Source organism: Chelon labrosus, assembly GCF_963514085.1.
Source record: "Chelon labrosus genome assembly, chromosome: 23".
NCBI classification, from domain to species: Eukaryota; Metazoa; Chordata; class Actinopteri; order Mugiliformes; family Mugilidae; genus Chelon; species Chelon labrosus.
This window is the reverse complement of record NC_140356.1, coordinates 21,246,664-21,270,015: the sequence shown is the minus strand read 5'-3', so window position 1 is coordinate 21,270,015 and position 23,352 is coordinate 21,246,664. Positions and strand designations below refer to the sequence as shown.

Sequence of the window (23,352 nt, the reverse complement as noted above, 5' to 3'; positions counted from 1 at the left end):
GAACATTTAATTTGTAACCTGAGAAAGAGCCATACTCATTTAAACATGTCATTAATGCTGGTAGGGATCGTGTTGGATTACTTAGATAAATTAATACGTCATCAGCAAATAACGCCAGTTTCTGATCATCTACCATTTTTATCCCCTCAATTGCTTCATTTTGTCTTATTCCTTGAGCTAAAGGCTCAATAAAAATAGCAAAGAGAAGAGGGCTCAGTGGGCATCCTTGTCTCGTTGAACGTTCAAGTATAAATGATTCTGAGAGTTCTCCATTAATCTTCAGCTGTGCTGATGGGTTTTTGTATAATGTTTCTATTGTTTCTATTATTGTCTCATTAAAGCCAAATTTTTCCATTACTTTGAAAAGGAAGGTCCATCTGACTGAATCAAAGGCTTTTTCTGCATCCAAGCTCACTATCATAGCCTGGAGATTGTTTTGGGTGGTATGTCTAATGATCTGTAGTGTACGTCTTATATTGTCTTGGGTTTGTCTACTTTGAATGAACCCTGTTTGATCCAAATGTATAATTTGTGGCAGAATCTTGTCAAATCTTTTAGCAAGGATCGAAGTGAACAACTTGTAGTCTAGGTTTAGTACACTAATTGGCCTGTAATTAGTGCATTCTGATTTATCCTTTCCTGGTCCTGAGACCTTTTCATTGTCCTGTTTGTTTTCACCGTGTCTCAGTGAGACGGAGGAATCAAACCAGCAACGTTCCGTTCATGTTCCATCAGTGGTTCTCTTTATTAACACTTTGAGCCCAGATTCTGTCAACAAGCTTCAACCTCAGGGCTTTGTTAGCTTTGTTAGCTTCATTAGTTTCGTTAGCTCACTGTTAAAGTAGCAAAGCAGATGACGTCAATGGTAACACGTTAGCCTTTACTCACGTTAGCTTCTAGCACACACACACGACTGCAGCGAACCAGACGCAAGTACGACAGATTTCCCAAAGATGGCCACAGACTATGTTAGCGAGCTAACGCTACCAAAACACACGGCGCTGAAAACGATCCATCAAAACACAACACGGGTTAAAATCTGAAGTATAAAATGATCCAATATGGCCGCCAGGAGGTTTGTTACATGAGAGAAAAGCCCTTTTTACAAACTGAACACAAACATGGTGCTAGCCTGTTAGCCTGTTAGCCTCCAGCTAGCTCACCTACCAACACCGGCGTTGTGCTGTCGTGGTTTTTAAATGTTCACAGTTTCAAACCGTCCACAGTCACACAAAGGTGTTGGGGGGGTTGGCCGTCGTGGGCCAGGCCACCTTCTTCTCTTTAGCCTCTCGGTCAAACGTGTCGTAGACCGAGTCCTTGGCGAGCGTCTTCGCCTGCACCTGCATGTCCACCACGCCGACGTAGTTCTTTTTGGCCATGCGGGAGCTGGCGGTGATGGTGTAGGCGTTGCTGCGGTAGCACTTCATGGACGACATGCAGAAGGTCTCCCGCATGCCGCGCCGGAAGTTGGCGTTGTAGACGGAGTAGAGGGTCGGTTTGGAGGCCGTGGAGCTGAAGGAGATCCAGGCGATGGCCGTGAAGAAGAGCAGCTCCTTCCTGTCGGGGCCGTCGCTCGCCCTCGGGTGCCACAGCTGGGCGACGTAGAACGGCGTCCAGGTGAGGAAGAAAACCGAGTTGAGCATCAGGAACATCTTGATGGTCTTGACTTTAGTCCGTGGGACGATGTTCATCGTCCGGCGCACCGTGTGTCCGTCGGCGCTGATCCTCCAGATGTAGCGGACCACCCGCTGGTAGAAGGACACGATCAGTCCCACCGGCACCAGGAAACCAAACAGGAGGTGGACGGCAGCGTAGGCCACGCCGCCCCAGCCTTCCGCCAGGAAAAAGTCACAATGGCTGTCGGTGGATGTAGAACCATAGAAGAAGAGGCAGGGAGAGACGAAGGCGGCGTCAAACAGCCACGAGGCCAGGATCATCTTCTTGGCCTTCTCCCTGGACACCTTGAAGCTGAGCGGATAGATGATGGTGTAGAACCGGTCTATGGAGATGGACAGCAGGACGTAGACCTGCACACCTGGACAGAGGTGCTGCAGGTAACGTACGGCCTTGCAGGCGGCGGCGCTCAGAGGCCATCGTCCCATGGAGACCTGCAGGAGGACGAACGGGCCGCAGCCGAGGCTCATTAGCAGGTCGGCGCAGGCCATGGACACCACGAAGTAGTTGGTGGTGGACTGAGTCCGCCGGCTGCGGTGGATGACCAGGCAGACCAGGGCATTTCCCAGGATGGACACCAGCCAGACGACCCCGAACACCAGGCCCAGCGCGGCGACCTCGCCCGAGGTCAGCTCGTAGGAGGCGGAGGTGGCGTTGGGCCGGCCGGGGGTGGAGCCCTCGAGGCTGCAGAGGGGAGTTGTGGGTAAAGTTGCCAGGACAGTCGAGTTGTCTCTCCTGGAGAAGTTAAATGACATCGGATGTGCAAAGGCCGGAGCGTAGAGGGACGGACTGACACCGACTGTGTTTGTGGACTGGGCGTAGACCATCGCTGTACCGCTGCCTCCGACCGGAGCTGTGGAGACAAAGACAGAGAGTCACTGACAACGTCCACGAGGTCCACCAGGTACCAGGTCCACCAAGTACCAGGTCCACCAGGTGCCAGGTACCAGGTCCACCAGGTACCAGGTCCACCAGGTGCCAGGTACCAGGTCCACCAGGTACCAGGTACCAGGTCCACCAGGTGCCAGGTACCAGGTCCACCACGTACCAGGTCAACCAGGTATCAGGTACCAGGTCCACTAGGTCAACCAGGTCCACCAGGTGCCAGGTACCAGGTCCACCAGGTACCAGGTCCACCAGGTGCCAGGTACCAGGTCCACCAGGTACCAGGTACCAGGTCCACCAGGTGCCAGGTACCAGGTCCACCACGTACCAGGTCAACCAGGTATCAGGTACCAGGTCCACTAGGTCAACCAGGTCCACCAGGTGCCAGGTACCAGGTACCAGGTCCACCAGGTACCAGGTACCAGGTCCACCACGTACCAGGTCAACCAGGTATCAGGCAGTTCCTGAAACCAGACGGAACCGAACATGAAGAGGACTCTTTAGATTTAGACTCTTCATCATCTTCATCATCTTCATCGTGGGCTGATTTCATTAGCTCAGAGTCTCCAGAGACCTTCTGTCCTCTGAGGTCTCTCTTTAAGACGACATGAAGCCCGTGAGAGAAGGCTCTCCGTTAATGGATGCTGTTCTGCTGACTCTGCTGCACGTCTCCATGGCAACCGCATCCAGGCCGACAACTTCAGCATCGACGCAGAACATGACAGGGTCCACCACAGGAACCATGTCAGTATGAGAGAACAGATCAGCTGTTCATTAATAAAACATTTAATCAGTGTTTAGCTTCTGTGTTTAATTTATTTATTTAATAATCATCAGACTGATTCACTGAAACAAGGAATTAATGATCAGATTCATTTAACGACCAATCGATCATTTAATCGATCGACCAGAGGAAGGGGCGGAGCCGCCATCTTGACTCGATCCACACTGATGATCAGAGTCAAAAGTTTGTGGACAGCTGATCTGTGGCGGTGCAGTCAATCTGTGTTGTTGTTTTTTTCTGTGGACTTCGCTGAGGTCCCTGAAGGCACCACGACCAATCAACAGCTGATGTCATGTAAACATCCAGACACTGTTTATTTAAATGTTAATTAAATGAATCATCTCAGACTGAACCAGTTCAGCCTCAGGCCACAAACAAACCTCTTCATCAGTATCTGCTATTTAAATCGGTTGGTTTCCATGGAGACGGCAGCAGCTCAGACTCAGTGTTAAAGTGAAATAATGTAAATGAAGCTGGAGCTCCAGCTCTGACCTGCTCAGCATCCTCGGTCCGCTCCGTCTCTCAGGGCTGACCGCTCTCAGTCAAGCCGTGTCGCAGCATCAGGTCTCCGGCCTCAGCGTCGAGTCTGCTCGCTGCTGGACGGAGGAGGAGGAGGAGGAGGCGGGACGGGGCTTCCTCAGCGGGCTGCAGCGGCGGTGTCACTGGACCCGGACCGAGGCTTCATCCCGGGGATTTTCCGTGATTCGGAGCGGGTGGAGGAAGAGGAAGAGGAGGGGGAGGAGGAAGAGGAGGAGGTCCGTCCAGCCAGCAGGCATCATGGCAGCTGGAGGATGAAGCTGCAGCCGATGAAGAGGAGGATGGATGTTTTCTTCTCGGCCAGCAGGGGCGGCCGGAGCTGTTTGTTGGGGGCGGGGGGAGGGGGGCGAGAGAAGAAGATGAGCCCCCCCCCCCCCATGTAGAGGACACCTCGGTGTAGAATAAATGATTAAAGTTAAATCTGGTCTTTTTATTGTATTTATTTCATACATAACTACATCCTGGTACTCACCTACTGTTTACTACAAATTATACTTCATCCTGCAGCTTTAAACCTTTACTGTGTACTTATAAATACTACAACATATATAAAGTCATCAGCTGATTGTTATATGTTCATAAACCATCACTGATAAATAATGTGCTAGCATGCTAACCACCGTCATGTTAAAGCTCCTGCTAGCATGAGCCTACATCAGTTAGCTGCCTGTTAGCTTGCTAACTGTTAGCCTCGGTGGCCTCTAGATGCTAGCGGTTGCCTAGCAACAGTGTTTAACCACTTGACCACCAAATAGTTTTCAGTGTCGTTGAATCCTCAGTTACAGAATCAGATGTGTTCTCTGTTAGTGTCTGTGACTCCATGAACCGTGTGGACGTGACTCTTCATGTCTTCATGTCTTCATGTGTCCATGTGTCCATGTCTTCATGTGTCCATGTCTTCATGTGTTCATGTCTTCATGTCTTCATGTGTCCATGTCTTCATGTCTTCATGTCTTCACATGTTCATGTGTCCATGTGTCCATGTCTTCATGTGTTCATGTGTTCATGTCTTCACATGTCCATGTCTTCATGTGTTCATGTCTTCATGTGTCCATGTGTCCATGTCTTCATGTGTCCATGTGTTCATGTCTTCATGTGTTCATGTGTTCATGTCTTCATGTGTCCATGTGTCCATGTCTTCATGTGTTCATGTGTTCATGTCTTCATGTGTCCATGTGTTCATGTCTTCATGTCTTCATGTGTCCATGTGTCCATGTCTTCATGTCTTCATGTCTTCATGTGTCCATGTGTCCATGTCTTCATGTCTTCATGTGTCCATGTCTTCATGTCTTCACATGTTCATGTCTTCATGTCTTCATGTGTCCATGTCTTCATGTCTTCACATGTTCATGTCTTCATGTCTTCATGTGTCCATGTCTTCATGTGTCCATGTCTTCATGTGTTTTCCTCCTCCGGCCTTCAACACGTCGCCTATAAAAGGACATGATGCCGTCTCTCTGCAGTTATTGGTCCAATGCTGACGGGGATGCTGTCGCAGCATGTTGCCATGACAACCGCAGTGCAGAGGAGATCTTCCAACAGGCCCGTCGCCATGGGAAACCAACAATGGTGCTGATGATGGGATGGATGGGGGGGGGGGGCAATAGGCAAGGCAAGGCAAGGCATTTTTATTTATATAGCGCATTTCATACCAAGAGGCAACTCAATGTGCTTTACATAAAAACAGAACAAATTAGAACACACAGTTAAAAGCAAGAACAAAGAAAAAGAAATAAATGATTTTATAAAGAGAAAGAAGATGATCTGAACATCAGTGACTTCAGTTCATTCATTTAATGTGAAAAGCTTTATTATTATTTCATTTATTTATTTATTAGAATATTTTCCTTATTTATATATTGTTGTATGTTTTCTGGTCACGTGTTAATCCTCTCTGTCATGTTGTTGCCTTCCAATAAAGAAAGTCAATAAAAAACAACCTGAGTCTGAATCACATTTAAATCTGATTAAAGTCTGAAGGTATGACAAATAAAACTATTAATGGATAAAACTTTAAACAAATATTAACATTTTTAATTCATTTAATAAACTGTAAATCACCATTTGAAGTAAATGTAATAATCCTGTATTTGCATATTTGTATATATGTAGTATTAACCTGATTACTGCGTCTCAGTGTTAATCCTTGAACAGTTTCAGGTTAGAATTCATCATGTGATTAAACAACAGCAGACAAACATTAGAAATGTTTTCAGAATTTGATTTAATTTCTGTCTAATAATAAAACTGAATGTGGTTTATTTGATCATATATTATTTATATTATTTGTATATTTATATATATATTAGGCTGGAGGCCCCGCCTCTCGCCCGATGACAGCTGGGATAGGCTCCAGCAGACCCCGCGACCCTCAACAGGAATAAGTGGGTACAGAAGATGAATGAATGAATGAATGTATATTACATTTGACTTTCTAACAGCTAGAATAGGTGTCCTGAGTGTTTCTGCAGAAATAATGCAGCCTGTACTGGGAGGGGGGGGGGGGTCTGTTGGGGCCCCTCTGGAGGTTTATGTGGCCCCGTCCCACCTCAGTGGGGGGAGGGGTTTAGCTCCAGGCCCTGATGGGACCAGGTGAACCTTTAAAGGACGTCAGTGTCCTCCAGCTCTGCAGCTTCATCCAGTCATCAGTGAGTTAGCCATGCATGCTAATTGCTCCAGTATGAGGAACCTCTTTCTTCTGCTTCCATCACCGCCATTGTCCTCACTCTGCCCCCCCACGCCCCTTAACTCACCCCCTAACTCACCCCCTAACTCGCCCCTTAACTCACCCCCTAACTCACCCCTTAACTCGCCCCCTAACTCACCCCCTAACTCACCCCCAACACTGAACCACACAACCTGTTACATAACCAGAGAAGTTAAAGTTTATATCACTTTAAAAAGTTCAATAAAGATGGTTTCTGTTCATCTGTTTAAATGTTTACTGTATTTGTACTACATGTTTTTACCAATGAACTATTTATATCATGAGTTTCAGAGGATTTAAAGCAGTAATATTTGTGTCTAGTTTACATACTCTGAAGTATAGTGTGTACTTTACAGTGTGTATTATCCAGTATATCTGAAGTATTCTGTGTACTTTACAGTGTGTATTATCCAGTATATCTGAAGTATTCTGTGTACTTTACAGTGTGTATTATCCAGTATATCTGTAGTATCCAGTGTACAGTGTGTATTATCCAGTATATCTGTAGTATCCAGTGTACAGTGTGTATTATCCAGTATATCTGAAGTATTCTGTGTACTTTACAGTGTGTAGTATCCAGTATATCTGTAGTATCCAGTTAACAGTGTGTATTATCCAGTATATCTGAAGTATTCTGTGTACTTTACAGTGTGTATTATCCAGTATATCTGTAGTATCCAGTGTACAGTGTGTATTATCCAGTATATCTGTAGTATCCAGTGTACAGTGTGTATTATCCAGTATATCTGTAGTATCCAGTGTACAGTGTGTATTATCCAGTATATCTGTAGTACCCAGTGTACAGTGTGTATTATCCAGTATATCTGTAGTATCCAGTGTATAGTGTGTATTATCCAGTATATCTGAAGTATCCAGTGTACAGTGTGTATTATCCAGTATATCTGAAGTATTCTGTGTACTTTACAGTGTGCATTATCCAGTATATCTGTAGTATCCAGTGTACAGTGTGTATTATCCAGTATATCTGTAGTACCCAGTGTACAGTGTGTATTATCCAGTATATCTGTAGTATCCAGTGTACAGTGTGTATTATCCAGTGTACAGTGTGTATTATCCAGTGTACAGTGTGTATTATCCAGTATATCTGTAGTATCCAGTGTACAGTGTGTATTATCCAGTGTACAGTGTGTATTATCCAGTATATCTGTAGTATCCAGTGTACAGTGTGTATTATCCAGTATATCTGTAGTATCCAGTGTACAGTGTGTATTATCCAGTATATCTGTAGTACCCAGTGTACAGTGTGTATTATCCAGTATATCTGTAGTATCCAGTATACAGTGTGTATTATCCAGTGTAAAGTGTGTATTATCCAGTGTACAGTGTGTATTATCCAGTATATCTGTAGTATCCAGTGTACAGTGTGTATTATCCAGTATATCTGTAGTATCCAGTGTACAGTGTGTATTATCCAGTATATCTGAAATATTCTGTGTACTTTACAGTGTGTATTATCCAGTATATCTGTAGTATCCAGTATAGTGTGTATTATCCAGTATATCTGTAGTATCCAGTGTACAGTGTGTATTATCCAGTATATCTGTAGTATCCAGTGTACAGTGTGTATTATCCAGTATATCTGAAGTAGCCAGTGTGCAGTGTGTATTATCCAGTATATCTGAAGTATTCTGTGTACTTTACAGTGTGTATTATCCAGTATATCTGTAGTATCCAGTGTACAGTGTGTATTATCCAGTGTACAGTGTGTATTATCCAGTATATCTGTAGTATCCAGTGTACAGTGTGTATTATCCAGTATATCTGTAGTATCCAGTATACAGTGTGTATTATCCAGTGTACAGTGTGTATTATCCAGTATATCTGTAGTATCCAGTATACAGTGTGTATTATCCAGTGTACAGTGTGTATTATCCAGTATATCTGTAGTATCCAGTGTACAGTGTGTATTATCCAGTATATCTGTAGTACCAAGTGTACAGTGTGTATTATCCAGTATATCTGTAGTATCCAGTGTACAGTGTGTATTATCCAGTATATCTGTAGTACCCAGTGTACAGTGTGTATTATCCAGTATATCTGTAGTACCCAGTGTACAGTGTGTATTATCCAGTATATCTGTAGTATCCAGTGTACAGTGTGTATTATCCAGTATATCTGTAGTAGCCAGTGTACAGTGTGTATTATCCAGTATATCTGTAGTATCCAGTGTACAGTGTGTATTATCCAGTATATCTGTATTATCCAGTGTACAGTGTGTATTATCCAGTATATCTGTAGTATCCAGTGTACAGTGTGTATTATCCAGTATATCTGTAGTATCCAGTATACAGTGTGTATTATCCAGTGTACAGTGTGTATTATCCAGTATATCTGTAGTATCCAGTGTACAGTGTGTATTATCCAGTATATCTGTAGTATCCAGTGTACAGTGTGTTTTGAAGCTTTTTAAAGCAGCAGTATTTAGTGTCGGCTCAGTGCCGTGGCTCCCATAGACATGTGGCTCCGCCCCACTCCGGGCCCCGGCTGGGTGCTCTGTCCCTTTAAGAGCCGTGGCTCCGCCCCACCCCGGGCCCCGGCTGGGTGCTCTGTCCCTTTAAGAGCCGTGGCTCCGCCCCACCCCGGGCCCCGGCTGGGTGCTCTGTCCCTTTAAGAGCCGTGGCTCCGCCCCACCCCGGGCCCCGGCTGGGTGCTCTGTCCCTTTAAGAGCCGTCGCGCGCGCCGCTCTGAGGCCGCTCTCCGATGACGACATGTTTTATTTCTGTCGCGGTGACCTCATCTCTTATGGCAGCAGGACTTCACCGACCGACTCCTCTCCGCCGCTTCAGCCTCAGCTCCTCGGCTCCTCGGCTCCTCCGTCTCTTTCTCAAGCCGTCCTCCCGGTACATCCAGCCGGACTGTTCCCGGGAACCAGCCGAGACGGCGGAGCTGCCGACCGGACTCTGACGTCGAGTTTAAACGGTGAGTTTACCGGAATGTGTCGTTAAAGTGTGAAGCGGCGGCGGCGGCGGCGGCATCTGGTAAAGTTCCGTTAACGGGGCCTAAAGTTAAAGTTTGGTCCGAGGGTCCGTTCACACCGAGCGAACACCGACTGTGAGGCCGAGACCGGGCAGGAAAACGGCGGCTACGGTCGGTCCTCCGTTAAGTCACCGACTGAATGTGAGCAGCAGCCTGAGCTAGCTAACGGCAGGACCGGGCGAGCTAACGGCAGGACCGGGCGAGCTAACGGCGGAAAATGTCGACACAAGTTCACGGAGACTCGTCCGGTCCGTTAAGACCTCCACAAACGGACACTAACGGACACTAACGGACATTAAAACACATTAAAGATAATAAAACACAGTATAGTCGCCTCAGACTGATTTATATTCAATAGAGACAGAAAGAGAAACCGTCATAACATCTGGATATTAATGCTTTAAACTCCTTTAAATAAAACCAGACGTCTTTAAAATACAGTTAGGATCAATAATACAACAATTATATTTAATACAATAAAATATAACTTCTGAAAAAGTCACTCTAATACAGTCTAATGTTAACGTTACAGCTTTAATGTATAAATAAATAAGAGACAGAGCTTTGGGTTAATAATGGATTAATAATAAATAGTTTCATAACATCTGGATTTTAATCTCCATTAAATAAAACCAGACTACCTTAAAATAAAGTCTTGATTCCACCTTAAACAAACCTCTAGTTTAATTTAATTATCTGTAAAATATTAATAACATAACCATTAGATGAGGAGACGTAACGTCTCTAAATGAGCTTATTAATATTATTTTAATAGTTTAATGTCTGACAGACATGTAGAAGTTTTAATTTACTGTTAAATGTTTTTATAACATCAGGACTAGAGGTCTATAGATTAAACAGTTTTATTAGAAGAAAGTAATGTCTCTTAAACAGCAGGTAGATGTTTTAAATACATTTGACAGAATGATGTTTTAACATAAACGTCCCTGGACCAGCTCAGAGAGGACAGACTCAGTGGACGCCTGTGGACTGAGAATTAATAAAACACCTCATGTTCATTGAATGAGACCAGACCACCTTAAACTAACCACAGGCTTTAGGACGGATTACATTATTTCTTCATACCACCTTAAACAAAGACACTGAGATAAGTTTATTAATGTGAAATAATCCTGGACAGCTCCAGCAGACGGGTTAATAATTAATAGTTTGATAGAAGGAAAGTTTTCATATCATCTGGATAATTATATTATTATTAGAGTTGTGACTGAGAGAAGTAATGATCAATTAAACATGATTTTATCAAAGTAAAACCTCATAATGAGTCTTTAAATGCAGCTGACACAGAGTTACAGGTTTAAAGGATGAAATATTTGAGTTTAATAAAAATAATGATTTGATTCTGATTTATTTGAGTTTCCTCTTCTCAGTACGAGTGTTGTCTTTGGCTCCGCCTCTATGACGTCAGCGCAGGTTAAAGTCCTCTGATTGGGTGCAGCGGTCACGGCTGTTCACCTTTGGCCGGACGACAGACGCTCACCTGCTGCAGGTGTAACCACCGAGAGGAAGCAGGAAGCAGATTAACATCCAGACCGGTTTAACTCCTTTAAGTCCTGGTTCTACGTCTGAACCTGATCAGCTGTTTGGTAGAGAACCCTGATCAGCTGTTTGGTAGAGAACCCTGATCAGCTGTTTTGTTCCTGCATGTAGAGGTGACGTTCTCAGGCCGTTCAGGGCCAGTAAACCGGTTTCAGTGTGAACACAGACCTGATCCAGATCTGCTGGCGGTAGTTTGTCCCGTCCTGAGGAGACACAGCTGGAGTCCAAGGTGTTGGAGGAACCTTCACTGCTGCCGTGCAGTAAACTCAGAGGTTTTAATGTCCAGCTGTAATAAAATACAACTCATTAGAAATAATCATCAGCTCTTAGACGTTTGTAGTTTGGATTAATTCAGAGAGCAGCTTCAGTTTGATGCTGACGTCCACGTAGAGCGCTCAGTGTCTTTAAAACAGCTGTTAAACCGGTTTAAACATCAAAGATCAGGGTAGTTTGTCTCTAGATGTTTTCACCGTGGAGCAGCAGGACGTTGGAGGATCAAACTATTATTGATCAGCCAATCAGAGCGCTCCCAGCACGGTTACTGTTGATAACGTCAGAATGAAACCAGGAGCTGGTTCTAAGAGCTGAACCTGGTCTCCAGGTCTGCTGGATCCAGGACCAACATGTCTGGGGGATTTTCTGTAACTACAGGTTTTACGAGACGAGGGAGTTTCCTGCTGCAGCTCTGAGTCAGAAGAAGAAGAAGAAGAAGAAGAAGAAGAAGAAGAAGAAGAAGTTAAAGAGGATTGAAACACGTTTGGACCAGACTCAGAGTTTATCATCGCTGTAGAGACTGTCACACATGAACATCTGTTAACACGCTCTGAGCCCAGCCCTCCTCACTGTTAGCTAAGCTACAGAAGCTAAGCTACAGAAGCTAAGCTACAGAAGCTAAGCTACAGAAGCTAAGCTACAGAAGCTAAGCTAGCTCTGTGTGGATCTGTGGAGGTAACAGTTGGTCCTGAAGGCAGCTATATGATGAGGAGGTAGCTAATGCTAACGCTAAAGCTAATGTACTCTTATTCTTCATCGTTATGTGATCAGCTGATCAGCACGTAGAGCTACAGTAGATAGATCTGCTCCAGAGTAGAACTGTTCTAACTCCTGTTTGTTGTTTCTGTGTCGCAGAGTTTAAACCTTCAGGAGGAAGAGGAGGACGGAGATGAAGATCAACCAGGAGCAATAAACACACACACTAAACAACACACACCCACACACCCACACACACACACACACACACACACACACACCCTCCCTGCTCCGTCATGACCTCCTAACCATGGATCTCTTGGGTCTCTGAACTTCCTCCGGGCTGCGTCACTGAGCTGGACCTCCGGCCGGGACGCCCAGGGGGAGGAGGGGGAGGGAGGACGACGAGGACAGCCACCAGGGAGGGAGGGGGGTGGGGGGTGGTAGTCTGACTTGTCCAGGTCCGGATCCGGGATGCCCAGGCCCGGCTCAGTGCGTCCCATCGGGGCCGAGGCCCTGGTGGCCCTGCTGGAGGGGGGTCTGGACCGGGTGGTGCTGATTGACAGCCGGCCCTTCGTGGACTACAACGCCTCTCACATCCTGGAGGCCGTGAACGTCAACTGCTCCAAGCTGATGAAGAGGAGGCTGCAGCAGGACAAGGTCCAGATCGCTGAGCTGCTGCAGCACTCGGCCAAGAAGAAGGTGAGGGGGACGGGGGGACGGGGGGACGGGTCCTGGACAGGACACCGGCACTGTGAGGACATTTAGAGGGTCCTGGTTAACGCTCGGTTCTAGGGGTGGAGTTTAAATAAAAGGCTTCAGGTGTTTGAGACTGAAACAGATTCATCATGTAGAGAACTAACTGACTCTAGTTCCTGGTTCTGGTTCAGGAGGAACTTCCCTCTGATTGGACGTCGCTTTGTTAAATCTGGAGCAAAGGTCGATACCAAGCTCAGATCTGTTGTTGTTTATTTATACTTTAGTTCAGACGTAGAATCAGGAAACGTCTCAGCTCTGATCAGATGTTAACGGGACGTCCTCTCTGTGTAATGATGATGATGATGATGATGATGATGATGATGATGGTTGTGTTTCAGTTGGAGCTGCAGGGAGATCAGGAGGTGGTCGTGTACGATCAGAGTTCTTCTGACCCGACGTCTCTGGGCTCCGAGTCCTTCCTCAGCGTCCTGCTGGTTAAACTGGAGAGAAGCTTCCCCTCCGTTCACCTGCTGTCAGGTCAGTCAGTGGACACGTCCCTTCAGTCAGTGGACACGTCCCTTCACCTGCTGTCAGGTCAGTCAGTGGACACGTCCCTTCACCTGCTGTCAGGTCAGTCAGTGGACACGTCCGTTCAGTCAGTGGACACGTCCCTTCACCTGCTGTCAGGTCAGTCAGTGGACACGTCTGTTTATCAGGTCAGTCAGTGGACACGTCTGTTTATCAGGTCAGTCAGTGGACACGTCTGTTTATCAGGTCAGTCAGTGGACATGTCCCTTCATATAGAAGCTTCATTAAGACACCGTAGAGGACATACCAACGTTACACCAGAGCTCCTCTTAAAAACAAAGACTTTAAATAAAAAGGGAAGAGGAAGAGGAAGAGGATCATCATCATCAGTTCCTTCTTTAAATGTCACTGACTCATTAAAACTGGTCGACCTCTGACCCCAGATAAACTTTATCAAATAAACTTTATTAATACAGAACCTTTCACACTGACATCAGTAGAGAGACACCATCATATTTACTGTAAATAAATGACAGATGATAGAAATATATTTATTTTATTAATGTCGTCGTTAAACCCTCGGTACGGTGGCTGAGAGGGACAAACCAACATGACGCAATATGAGACACGACAGAGACACGACAGAGACACAACGGAGACACGACGGAGACACGACGGAGACACGACAGAGACATGACAGAGACATGACAGAGACATGACACAGACATAATAGAGACATGATAGAGACACGACAGAGACATGACAGACATGACACAGACATAATAGAGACACAGACACGACAGAGACATAATAGAGACATGACACAGACATAATAGAGACATGACAGAGACATAATAGAGACATGACACAGACACGACGGAGACACGACGGAGACACGACGGAGACACGACAGAGACATGATGGAGACACGACAGAGACACGACAGAGACACGACAGAGACACGACGGAGACATGACAGAGACATGACACAGACACGATGGAGACACGATGGAGACACGACAGAGACACGACAGAGACATGACAGAGACACGATGGAGACACGACAGAGACATGACAGAGACATGACACAGACATAATAGAGACATGACAGAGACATGACACAGACATAATAGAGACATGACAGAGACATGACACAGACATAATAGAGACATGACACAGACATAATAGAGACATGACACAGACATAATAGAGACATGACAGAGACATGACACAGACATAATAGAGACATGACACAGACATAATAGAGACATGACAGAGACATGACACAGACATAATAGAGACATGACACAGACATAATAGAGACATGACAGAGACATGACACAGACATAATAGAGACATGACAGAGACATGACACAGACATAATAGAGACATGACACAGACATAATAGAGACATGACAGAGACATGACACAGACATAATAGAGACATGACACAGACACGACAGAGACATGACAGAGACATGACAGAGACATAATAGAGACATGACACAGACATAATAGAGACATAATAGAGACATGACACAGACATAATAGAGACATGACAGAGACATGACACAGACATAATAGAGACATGACACAGACATAATAGAGACATGACAGAGACATGACACAGACATAATAGAGACATGACAGAGACATGACACAGACATAATAGAGACATGACACAGACATAATAGAGACATGACAGAGACATGACAGACATAATAGAGACATGACAGAGACATGACACAGACATAATAGAGACATGACACAGACATAATAGAGACATGACAGAGACATGACACAGACATAATAGAGACATGACACAGACACGACAGAGACATGACAGAGACATGACAGAGACATAATAGAGACATGACACAGACATAATAGAGACATAATAGAGACATGACACAGACATAATAGAGACATGACAGAGACATGACACAGACATAATAGAGACATGACACAGACATAATAGAGACATGACAGAGACATGACACAGACATAATAGAGACATGACACAGACATAATAGAGACATGACAGAGACATGACACAGACATAATAGAGACATGACACAGACATAATAGAGACATGACAGAGACATGACACAGACATAATAGAGACATGACACAGACATAATAGAGACATGACAGAGACATGACACAGACATAATAGAGACATGACACAGACATAATAGAGACATGACAGAGACATGACACAGACATAATAGAGACATGACACAGACATAATAGAGACATGACAGAGACATGACACAGACATAATAGAGACATGACAGAGACATGACACAGACATAATAGAGACATGACACAGACATAATAGAGACATGACAGAGACATGACACAGACATAATAGAGACACGACAGAGACACGACAGAGACATGACAGAGACATGACAGAGACATAATAGAGACATGACACAGACATAATAGAGACATAATAGAGACATGACACAGACATAATAGAGACATGACAGAGACATGACACAGACATAATAGAGACATGACACAGACATAATAGAGACATGACAGAGACATGACACAGACATAATAGAGACATGACACAGACACGACAGAGACATGACAGAGACATAATAGAGACATGACACAGACATAATAGAGACATGACAGAGACATGATAGAGACATGACACAGACACGACAGAGACATGACACAGACATAATAGAGACATGACACAGACATAATAGAGACATGACAGAGACATGACACAGACATAATAGAGACATGACAGAGACATGACACAGACATAATAGAGACATGACACAGACATAATAGAGACATGACAGAGACATGACACAGACATAATAGAGACACGACAGAGACACGACAGAGACATGACAGAGACATAATAGAGACATGACACAGACATAATAGAGACATAATAGAGACATGACACAGACATAATAGAGACATGACAGAGACATGACACAGACATAATAGAGACATGACACAGACATAATAGAGACATGACAGAGACATGACACAGACATAATAGAGACATGACACAGACACGACAGAGACATGACAGAGACATAATAGAGACATGACACAGACATAATAGAGACATGACAGAGACATGATAGAGACATGACACAGACACGACAGAGACATGACACAGACATAATAGAGACATGACACAGACATAATAGAGACATGACAGAGACATAATAGAGACATGACAGAGACATAATAGAGACACGACAGAGACATGACACAGACATAATAGAGACATGACAGAGACATAATAGAGACACGACAGAGACATGACACAGACATGACACAGACACGACAGAGACATAATAGAGACACGACAGAGACATAACAGAGACATAATAGAGACATGACAGAGACATGACACAGACACGACAGAGACATAATAGAGACATGACAGAGACACGACACAGACACGACAGAGACATAATAGAGACATGACAGAGACACGACAGAGACATAATAGAGACATGACAGAGACATGACACGGACACGACAGAGACATAATAGAGACATGACAGAGACACGACAGAGACATAATAGAGACATGACACAGACATGACACAGACATAATAGAGACATGACAGAGACATGACAGAGACATAATAGAGACATGACACAGACATGACACAGACATGATAGAGACATAATAGAGACATGACAGAGACATGACACAGACATAACAGAGACATGACAGAGACATGACACAGACACGACAGAGACATAACAGAGACATAATAGAGACATGACAGAGACACGACAGAGACATAATAGAGACATGACAGAGACATAATAGAGACATGACACAGACATAATAGAGACATGACACAGACATGACACAGACATGACACAGACATAATAGAGATATGACAGAGACACGACAGAGAAATAATAGAGACATGACACAGACATAATAGAGACATGACACAGACATAATAGAGACATGACACAGACATGACAGAGACATGACACAGACATAATAGAGACATGACAGAGACATGACACAGACATAATAGAGACATGACACAGACATAATAGAGACATGACAGAGACATGACACAGACATAATAGAGACATGACACAGACACGACAGAGACATGACAGAGACATGACAGAGACATAATAGAGACATGACACAGACATAATAGAGACATAATAGAGACATGACACAGACATAATAGAGACATGACAGAGACATGACACAGACATAATAGAGACATGACACAGACATAATAGAGACATGACAGAGACATGACACAGACATAATAGAGACATGACAGAGACATGACACAGACATAATAGAGACATGACACAGACATAATAGAGACATAACAGAGACATGACACAGACATAATAGAGACATGACAGAGACATGACACAGACATAATAGAGACATGACACAGACATAATAGAGACATGACAGAGACATGACACAGACATAATAGAGACATGACACAGACACGACAGAGACATGACAGAGACATGACAGAGACATAATAGAGACATGACACAGACATAATAGAGACATAATAGAGACATGACACAGACATAATAGAGACATGACAGAGACATGACACAGACATAATAGAGACATGACACAGACATAATAGAGACATGACAGAGACATGACACAGACATAATAGAGACATGACACAGACATAATAGAGACATGACAGAGACATGACACAGACATAATAGAGACATGACACAGACATAATAGAGACATGACAGAGACATGACACAGACATAATAGAGACATGACAGAGACATGACACAGACATAATAGAGACATGACACAGACATAATAGAGACATGACAGAGACATGACACAGACATAATAGAGACACGACAGAGACACGACAGAGACACGACAGAGACATGACAGAGACATGACAGAGACATAATAGAGACATGACACAGACATAATAGAGACATAATAGAGACATGACACAGACATAATAGAGACATGACAGAGACATGACACAGACATAATAGAGACATGACACAGACATAATAGAGACATGACAGAGACATGACACAGACATAATAGAGACATGACACAGACACGACAGAGACATGACAGAGACATAATAGAGACATGACACAGACATAATAGAGACATGACAGAGACATGATAGAGACATGACACAGACACGACAGAGACATGACACAGACATAATAGAGACATGACACAGACATAATAGAGACATGACAGAGACATAATAGAGACATGACAGAGACATAATAGAGACACGACAGAGACATGACACAGACATAATAGAGACATGACAGAGACATAATAGAGACACGACAGAGACATGACACAGACATGACACAGACACGACAGAGACATAATAGAGACACGACAGAGACATAACAGAGACATAATAGAGACATGACAGAGACATGACACAGACACGACAGAGACATAATAGAGACATGACAGAGACACGACACAGACACGACAGAGACATAATAGAGACATGACAGAGACACGACAGAGACATAATAGAGACATGACAGAGACATGACACGGACACGACAGAGACATAATAGAGACATGACAGAGACACGACAGAGACATAATAGAGACATGACACAGACATGACACAGACATAATAGAGACATGACAGAGACATGACAGAGACATAATAGAGACATGACACAGACATGACACAGACATGATAGAGACATAATAGAGACATGACAGAGACATGACACAGACATAACAGAGACATGACAGAGACATGACACAGACACGACAGAGACATAACAGAGACATAATAGAGACATGACAGAGACACGACAGAGACATAATAGAGACATGACAGAGACATAATAGAGACATGACACAGACATAATAGAGACATGACACAGACATGACACAGACATGACACAGACATAATAGAGACATGACAGAGACACGACAGAGAAATAATAGAGACATGACACAGACATGACACAGACACGACAGAGACATAATAGAGACATGACACAGACATGACACAGACACGACAGAGACATAATAGAGACATGACAGAGACACGACAGAGACATAATAGAGACATGACAGAGACATGACACAGACATAATAGAGACATGACAGAGACATGACACAGACACGACAGAGACATGATAGAGACATGACAGAGACACGACAGAGACATAATAGAGACATGACACAGACATGACACAGACATAATAGAGACATGACACAGGCATAATAGAGACATGACAGAGACATGACAGAGACATGATGGAGACATGATGGAGACATGACAGAGACACGACAGAGACATGACAGAGACATGACGGAGACATTAGTACATTCCCGTTGTTGTTTCATATTTACTACTTCACCGTACTAATTAATAAATAATGAACTAACTCAGGCCTGTTGCCTGGCAACAAGCGATGGAGCTGTAAACACAGCAGTGAGGACGTGTTGCGTTCATGGTCAAGGTTCAGGGTCTGTAAATGTGAACACTGAGGTCTGCAGCAGCCGGCCTCAGTGGGCGTGGTCATGATTAAAGGTAACGCCCGTCTGTGTCTCAGGTGGCTTCTCTGAGTTCTCTCACCTGTTCCCTGGTCTGTGTGAGGGGAAGTCCTCTCTGGTCCCGTCCTGCATGTCTCAGCCCTGTCTGCCCGTCACCAACATCGGGCCGACCCGCATCCTGCCTCACCTGTACCTGGGCTGCCAGCGGGACGTCCTCAACAAGGTGACAGGAAACCTCCTAAATCAGAACCGACCCCCCGAGGGTCCAGTCTGTCCCACAGCTGTTGTGGGGGACGTCAGATGAACTGACTCTTGTCTTTTCTCTCCAGGACCTGATGCAGCAGAACGACATCGCCTACGTCCTCAACGCCAGCAACACCTGTCCCAAACCAGACTTCATCCCAGAGTCCCACTTCCTCCGAGTCCCTGTCAACGACTCGTTCTGTGAGAAGATCCTGCCGTGGTTGGACAGATCGGTGGAGTTCATAGGTACAGACTCTCACCTGTTCAGCCTCTTGTCTTTGCTCCGCCCTCTTTCAGCTCCGTCTCATATCTGCTGTGTTTCAGAAAAGGCCAAAGCGTCCAACGCTCGCGTCCTCGTCCACTGCCTGGCTGGGATCTCTCGCTCCGCCACCATCGCCATCGCCTACATCATGAAGAGGATGGACATGTCTCTGGACGAGGCCTACAGGTCATTGATCACATGTCCTTCTGATGTCTGTGCTAACCAGCTCCTAGCCTCCCAACTAACTGTAGCCTCCAGCTAACTGTAGCCTCCTAGCCTCCCAGCTAACAGTGGCCTCCTAGCCTCCCAGCTAACCAGCTCATAGCCTCCCAGCTAACAGTAGCCTCCCAGCTAACAGTAGCCTCCTAGCCTCCCAGCTAACAGTAGCCTCCCAGCTAACAGTTGCCTCCTAGCCTCCCAGCTAACAGTAGCCTCCTAGCCTCCCAGCTAACCAGCTCCCAGCCTCCCAGCTAACAGTAGCCTCCCAGCTAACAGTAGTCTCCTAGCCTCCCAGCTAACAGTAGCCTCCCAGCTAACAGTTGCCTCCTAGCCTCCCAGCTAACAGTTGCCTCCTAGCCTCCCAGCTAACAGTAGCCTCCTAGCCTCCCAGCTAACTGTAGCCTCCCAGCCTCCCAGCTAACAGTAGCCTCCCAGCTAACCAGCTCCTAGCCTCCCAGCTAACTGTAGCCTGCTAGCCTCCCAGCTAACAGTAGCCTCCTAGCCTCCCAGCTAACAGTAGCTTCCTAGCCTCCCAGCTAACAGTAGCCTCCCAGCTAACCGTAGCCTCATAGCCTCTCAGCTAACAGTAGCCTCCCAGCTAACAGTAGCTTCCTAGCCTCCCAGCTAACCGTAGCATCATAGCCTCCCTGCTAACAGTAGCCTCCCAGCTAACCGTAGCCTCATAGCCTCCCAGCTAACCGTAGCCTCATAGCCTCCCAGCTAACCGTAGCCTCCCAGCTAACAGTAGGTTTATCATATATCCCCCTCCTGCCGGTGCTAACCAGCTCCTCTAACAACCCTGATGATGATGAGTGATGAAGACTCTAACGACGTCTCTGTTCCTCGTCAGGTTTGTGAAGGAGAAGAGACCGACCATCTCCCCCAACTTCAACTTCCTGGGTCAGCTGCTGGACTTTGAGAAGAAGATAAAAAGTCCTGGAGCTGAGACCAGACTGAAGACCCTCCATCACTCTGAGCCTAGCGTTGAGGCCCCTGCTCAGTTAGAGGACCCGGAGCCTCCAGCCTGTCTGCAGGCCCCTGGGGGCCCCGGCCCGGCCCTGCTGGAGCCGCTCACCCTGCCCTGTGTTCTAGGGGACGGCCCCGAGGAGCGTCTGTCTCAGGCCCTAAGTGGCCTGCAGCTCTCTGAGTGGCCCGAGGACAGTGTCCGTCTGAAACGCTCCTTCTCTCTGGACATCAAGTCTTACGGCGAGCCAGCCAGAAGCTCCGCCCATCGACCAGGAGAAGACTTCTACAAAGAGACCACCAGTAAGCCGTGCCAGTTCTCCCCGGTGGAGGAGGTCTCGGAGCAGTCCACTCCGGAGCAGAGCCCCGACAAGGAGGAGGTTGTGGGCCCGGAGCGAGGGGGCCCGGGGGCCCCCAGCGGCTTCACCAAACCTCCACCCGCCCACAACTGCTCCCACCATCTGCACCGCAGCGGCAGCATGGAGGAGAGCGCCACCAGCTTCCTGTTCGGCCTGTCCCGCAGCCAGCAGCACCTGGCCAGGCCGGGCCCCGGCGGGGCCCTGAAGGGCTGGCACTCCGACATCCTGCTGGGCCCCGTCACCGTCTCCACCTCCTCTCTGGCCGGCGGCTGGTACCTCTCCTCCGAGTCCACGCGCTTCTACTCCACGTCGGCCATCTTGAGCGGCGGCGGCGGCTTGGCGGCGTACGGCTGCGGCCACGGCCTGGAGGCGGTGCGGCGACGCAGCCGGCGGCCGACCTGCGACCGCGGCGACTCGAGAAGGAGCTGGCACGAAGAGAGCAGCTTCGAGAAGCAGCTGAAGAGACGCAGCTGTCAGATGGAGTTTGGAGACGGGAGGACGGACAGCAGGTCCAGGGAGGACGTGGGGGGGAGTCAGTCCAGCTTCTCCGGCAGCATGGAGGTCATCCAGGTGTCCTGAGACCCGGAGACGGAGACGGCGTCGTCACGGAGACGACATCAGGGTCAGACTCAACAAACAGGAGACGAAAACTCATAAAACTCGTCCATAAATAATCGTCTCCATTAAGGCTCCACAGGAGGCGGCCATCTTGTTTGAATAACCTTTATTGTTCACTTTGGATCCTGAGCTGCAACAATCAACAGAAACTATGGTTTGATTTGTTTGTTTACTGAAGCTGCTCTTTGTTTGTTTGTTTGTTTGTTTGTTTATTGCTGATGAATCAAAACATTGATCAGGTGAAGGCTCAGTGATCAGAGCTGCCTCCAGGGGGCGCACGAACACATTCATCTGATTATTACCAATAAACTGATCAGCTGATTCACTGATTCATGGACATGGACAACAGGAAGTAAAACATTGATCAGGTGACCTCAGCAGGAGACCAATCAGAGCAGAGCAGTGGCCTGTGATGAAGAGGACGTTGCACTGGATCTGGTTTCTGTTTTCTAAAAATAAAACTTCTGATTGAAAATGTTCCTCTCCTCAATGTCAGCGCTCAGCCTGAGACATTAGCTACGTTAGCTAGTGTTAGCACGTTAGCAAGCATTAGCAATGTTACGTAGCATTAGCATTGTTAGCAACCCTCAGCTTGAACACTTCTCCTGCTTCAAACATCAACTCTGAGGATCCCCCAGTGGTCATAATGTTATGGCTGATATATAGAGTTGTGAATGTGCACGTGTTTCTTTAAACGACAAAGATCCTGGAGAAACATCTTCCATTTAATTACTAGATGTCTAAATATTAGCTCGTTTAAAATATAAACAGATAAATGATTTAAAATACTTCTTGAGGTGGAAGATGAAGGACTGATGAGGA

General features: G+C 45.9%; 2 protein-coding genes across 2 annotated transcripts; one reads left to right on the top strand and one right to left on the bottom strand.

Annotated features, from left to right (window-relative positions):
• Positions 1 to 791: 791 nt before the first annotated feature.
• gpr19 (G protein-coupled receptor 19) lies at positions 792 to 2,577 on the bottom strand. Its single transcript, XM_084573087.1, has one exon. It carries the CDS (start codon positions 2,499 to 2,501, stop codon positions 1,227 to 1,229), a length of 1,275 nt encoding a protein of 424 aa, XP_084429213.1. The 5' UTR covers positions 2,502 to 2,577; the 3' UTR covers positions 792 to 1,226.
• A 9,963-nt stretch (positions 2,578 to 12,540) lies between these two features.
• On the top strand, positions 12,541 to 22,999 carry dusp16 (dual specificity phosphatase 16). Its single transcript, XM_084573832.1, has 6 exons — positions 12,541 to 12,815; positions 13,211 to 13,349; positions 19,926 to 20,089; positions 20,196 to 20,355; positions 20,434 to 20,557; positions 21,441 to 22,999. The coding sequence occupies exons 1-6, from the start codon at positions 12,588 to 12,590 to the stop codon at positions 22,489 to 22,491; spliced, it is 1,866 nt and encodes a 621-aa protein (XP_084429958.1). The 5' UTR covers positions 12,541 to 12,587; the 3' UTR covers positions 22,492 to 22,999.
• The last annotated feature ends 353 nt before the right edge of the window (positions 23,000 to 23,352 follow it).

Excerpts from the sequence above, each read along its gene's own strand:
- dusp16 (XM_084573832.1), top strand. The coding sequence starts at position 12,588 with ATGCCCAGGCCCGGCTCAGTGCGTCCCATCGGGGCCGAGGCCCTGGTG. Across the intron at positions 20,356-20,433 it reads CAGATCGGTGGAGTTCATAG|AAAAGGCCAAAGCGTCCAAC; the intron begins GTACAGACTCTC and ends GCTGTGTTTCAG. Across the intron at positions 20,558-21,440 it reads TCTCTGGACGAGGCCTACAG|GTTTGTGAAGGAGAAGAGAC; the intron begins GTCATTGATCAC and ends GTTCCTCGTCAG.
- gpr19 (XM_084573087.1), bottom strand. The coding sequence starts at position 2,501 with ATGGTCTACGCCCAGTCCACAAACACAGTCGGTGTCAGTCCGTCCCTC.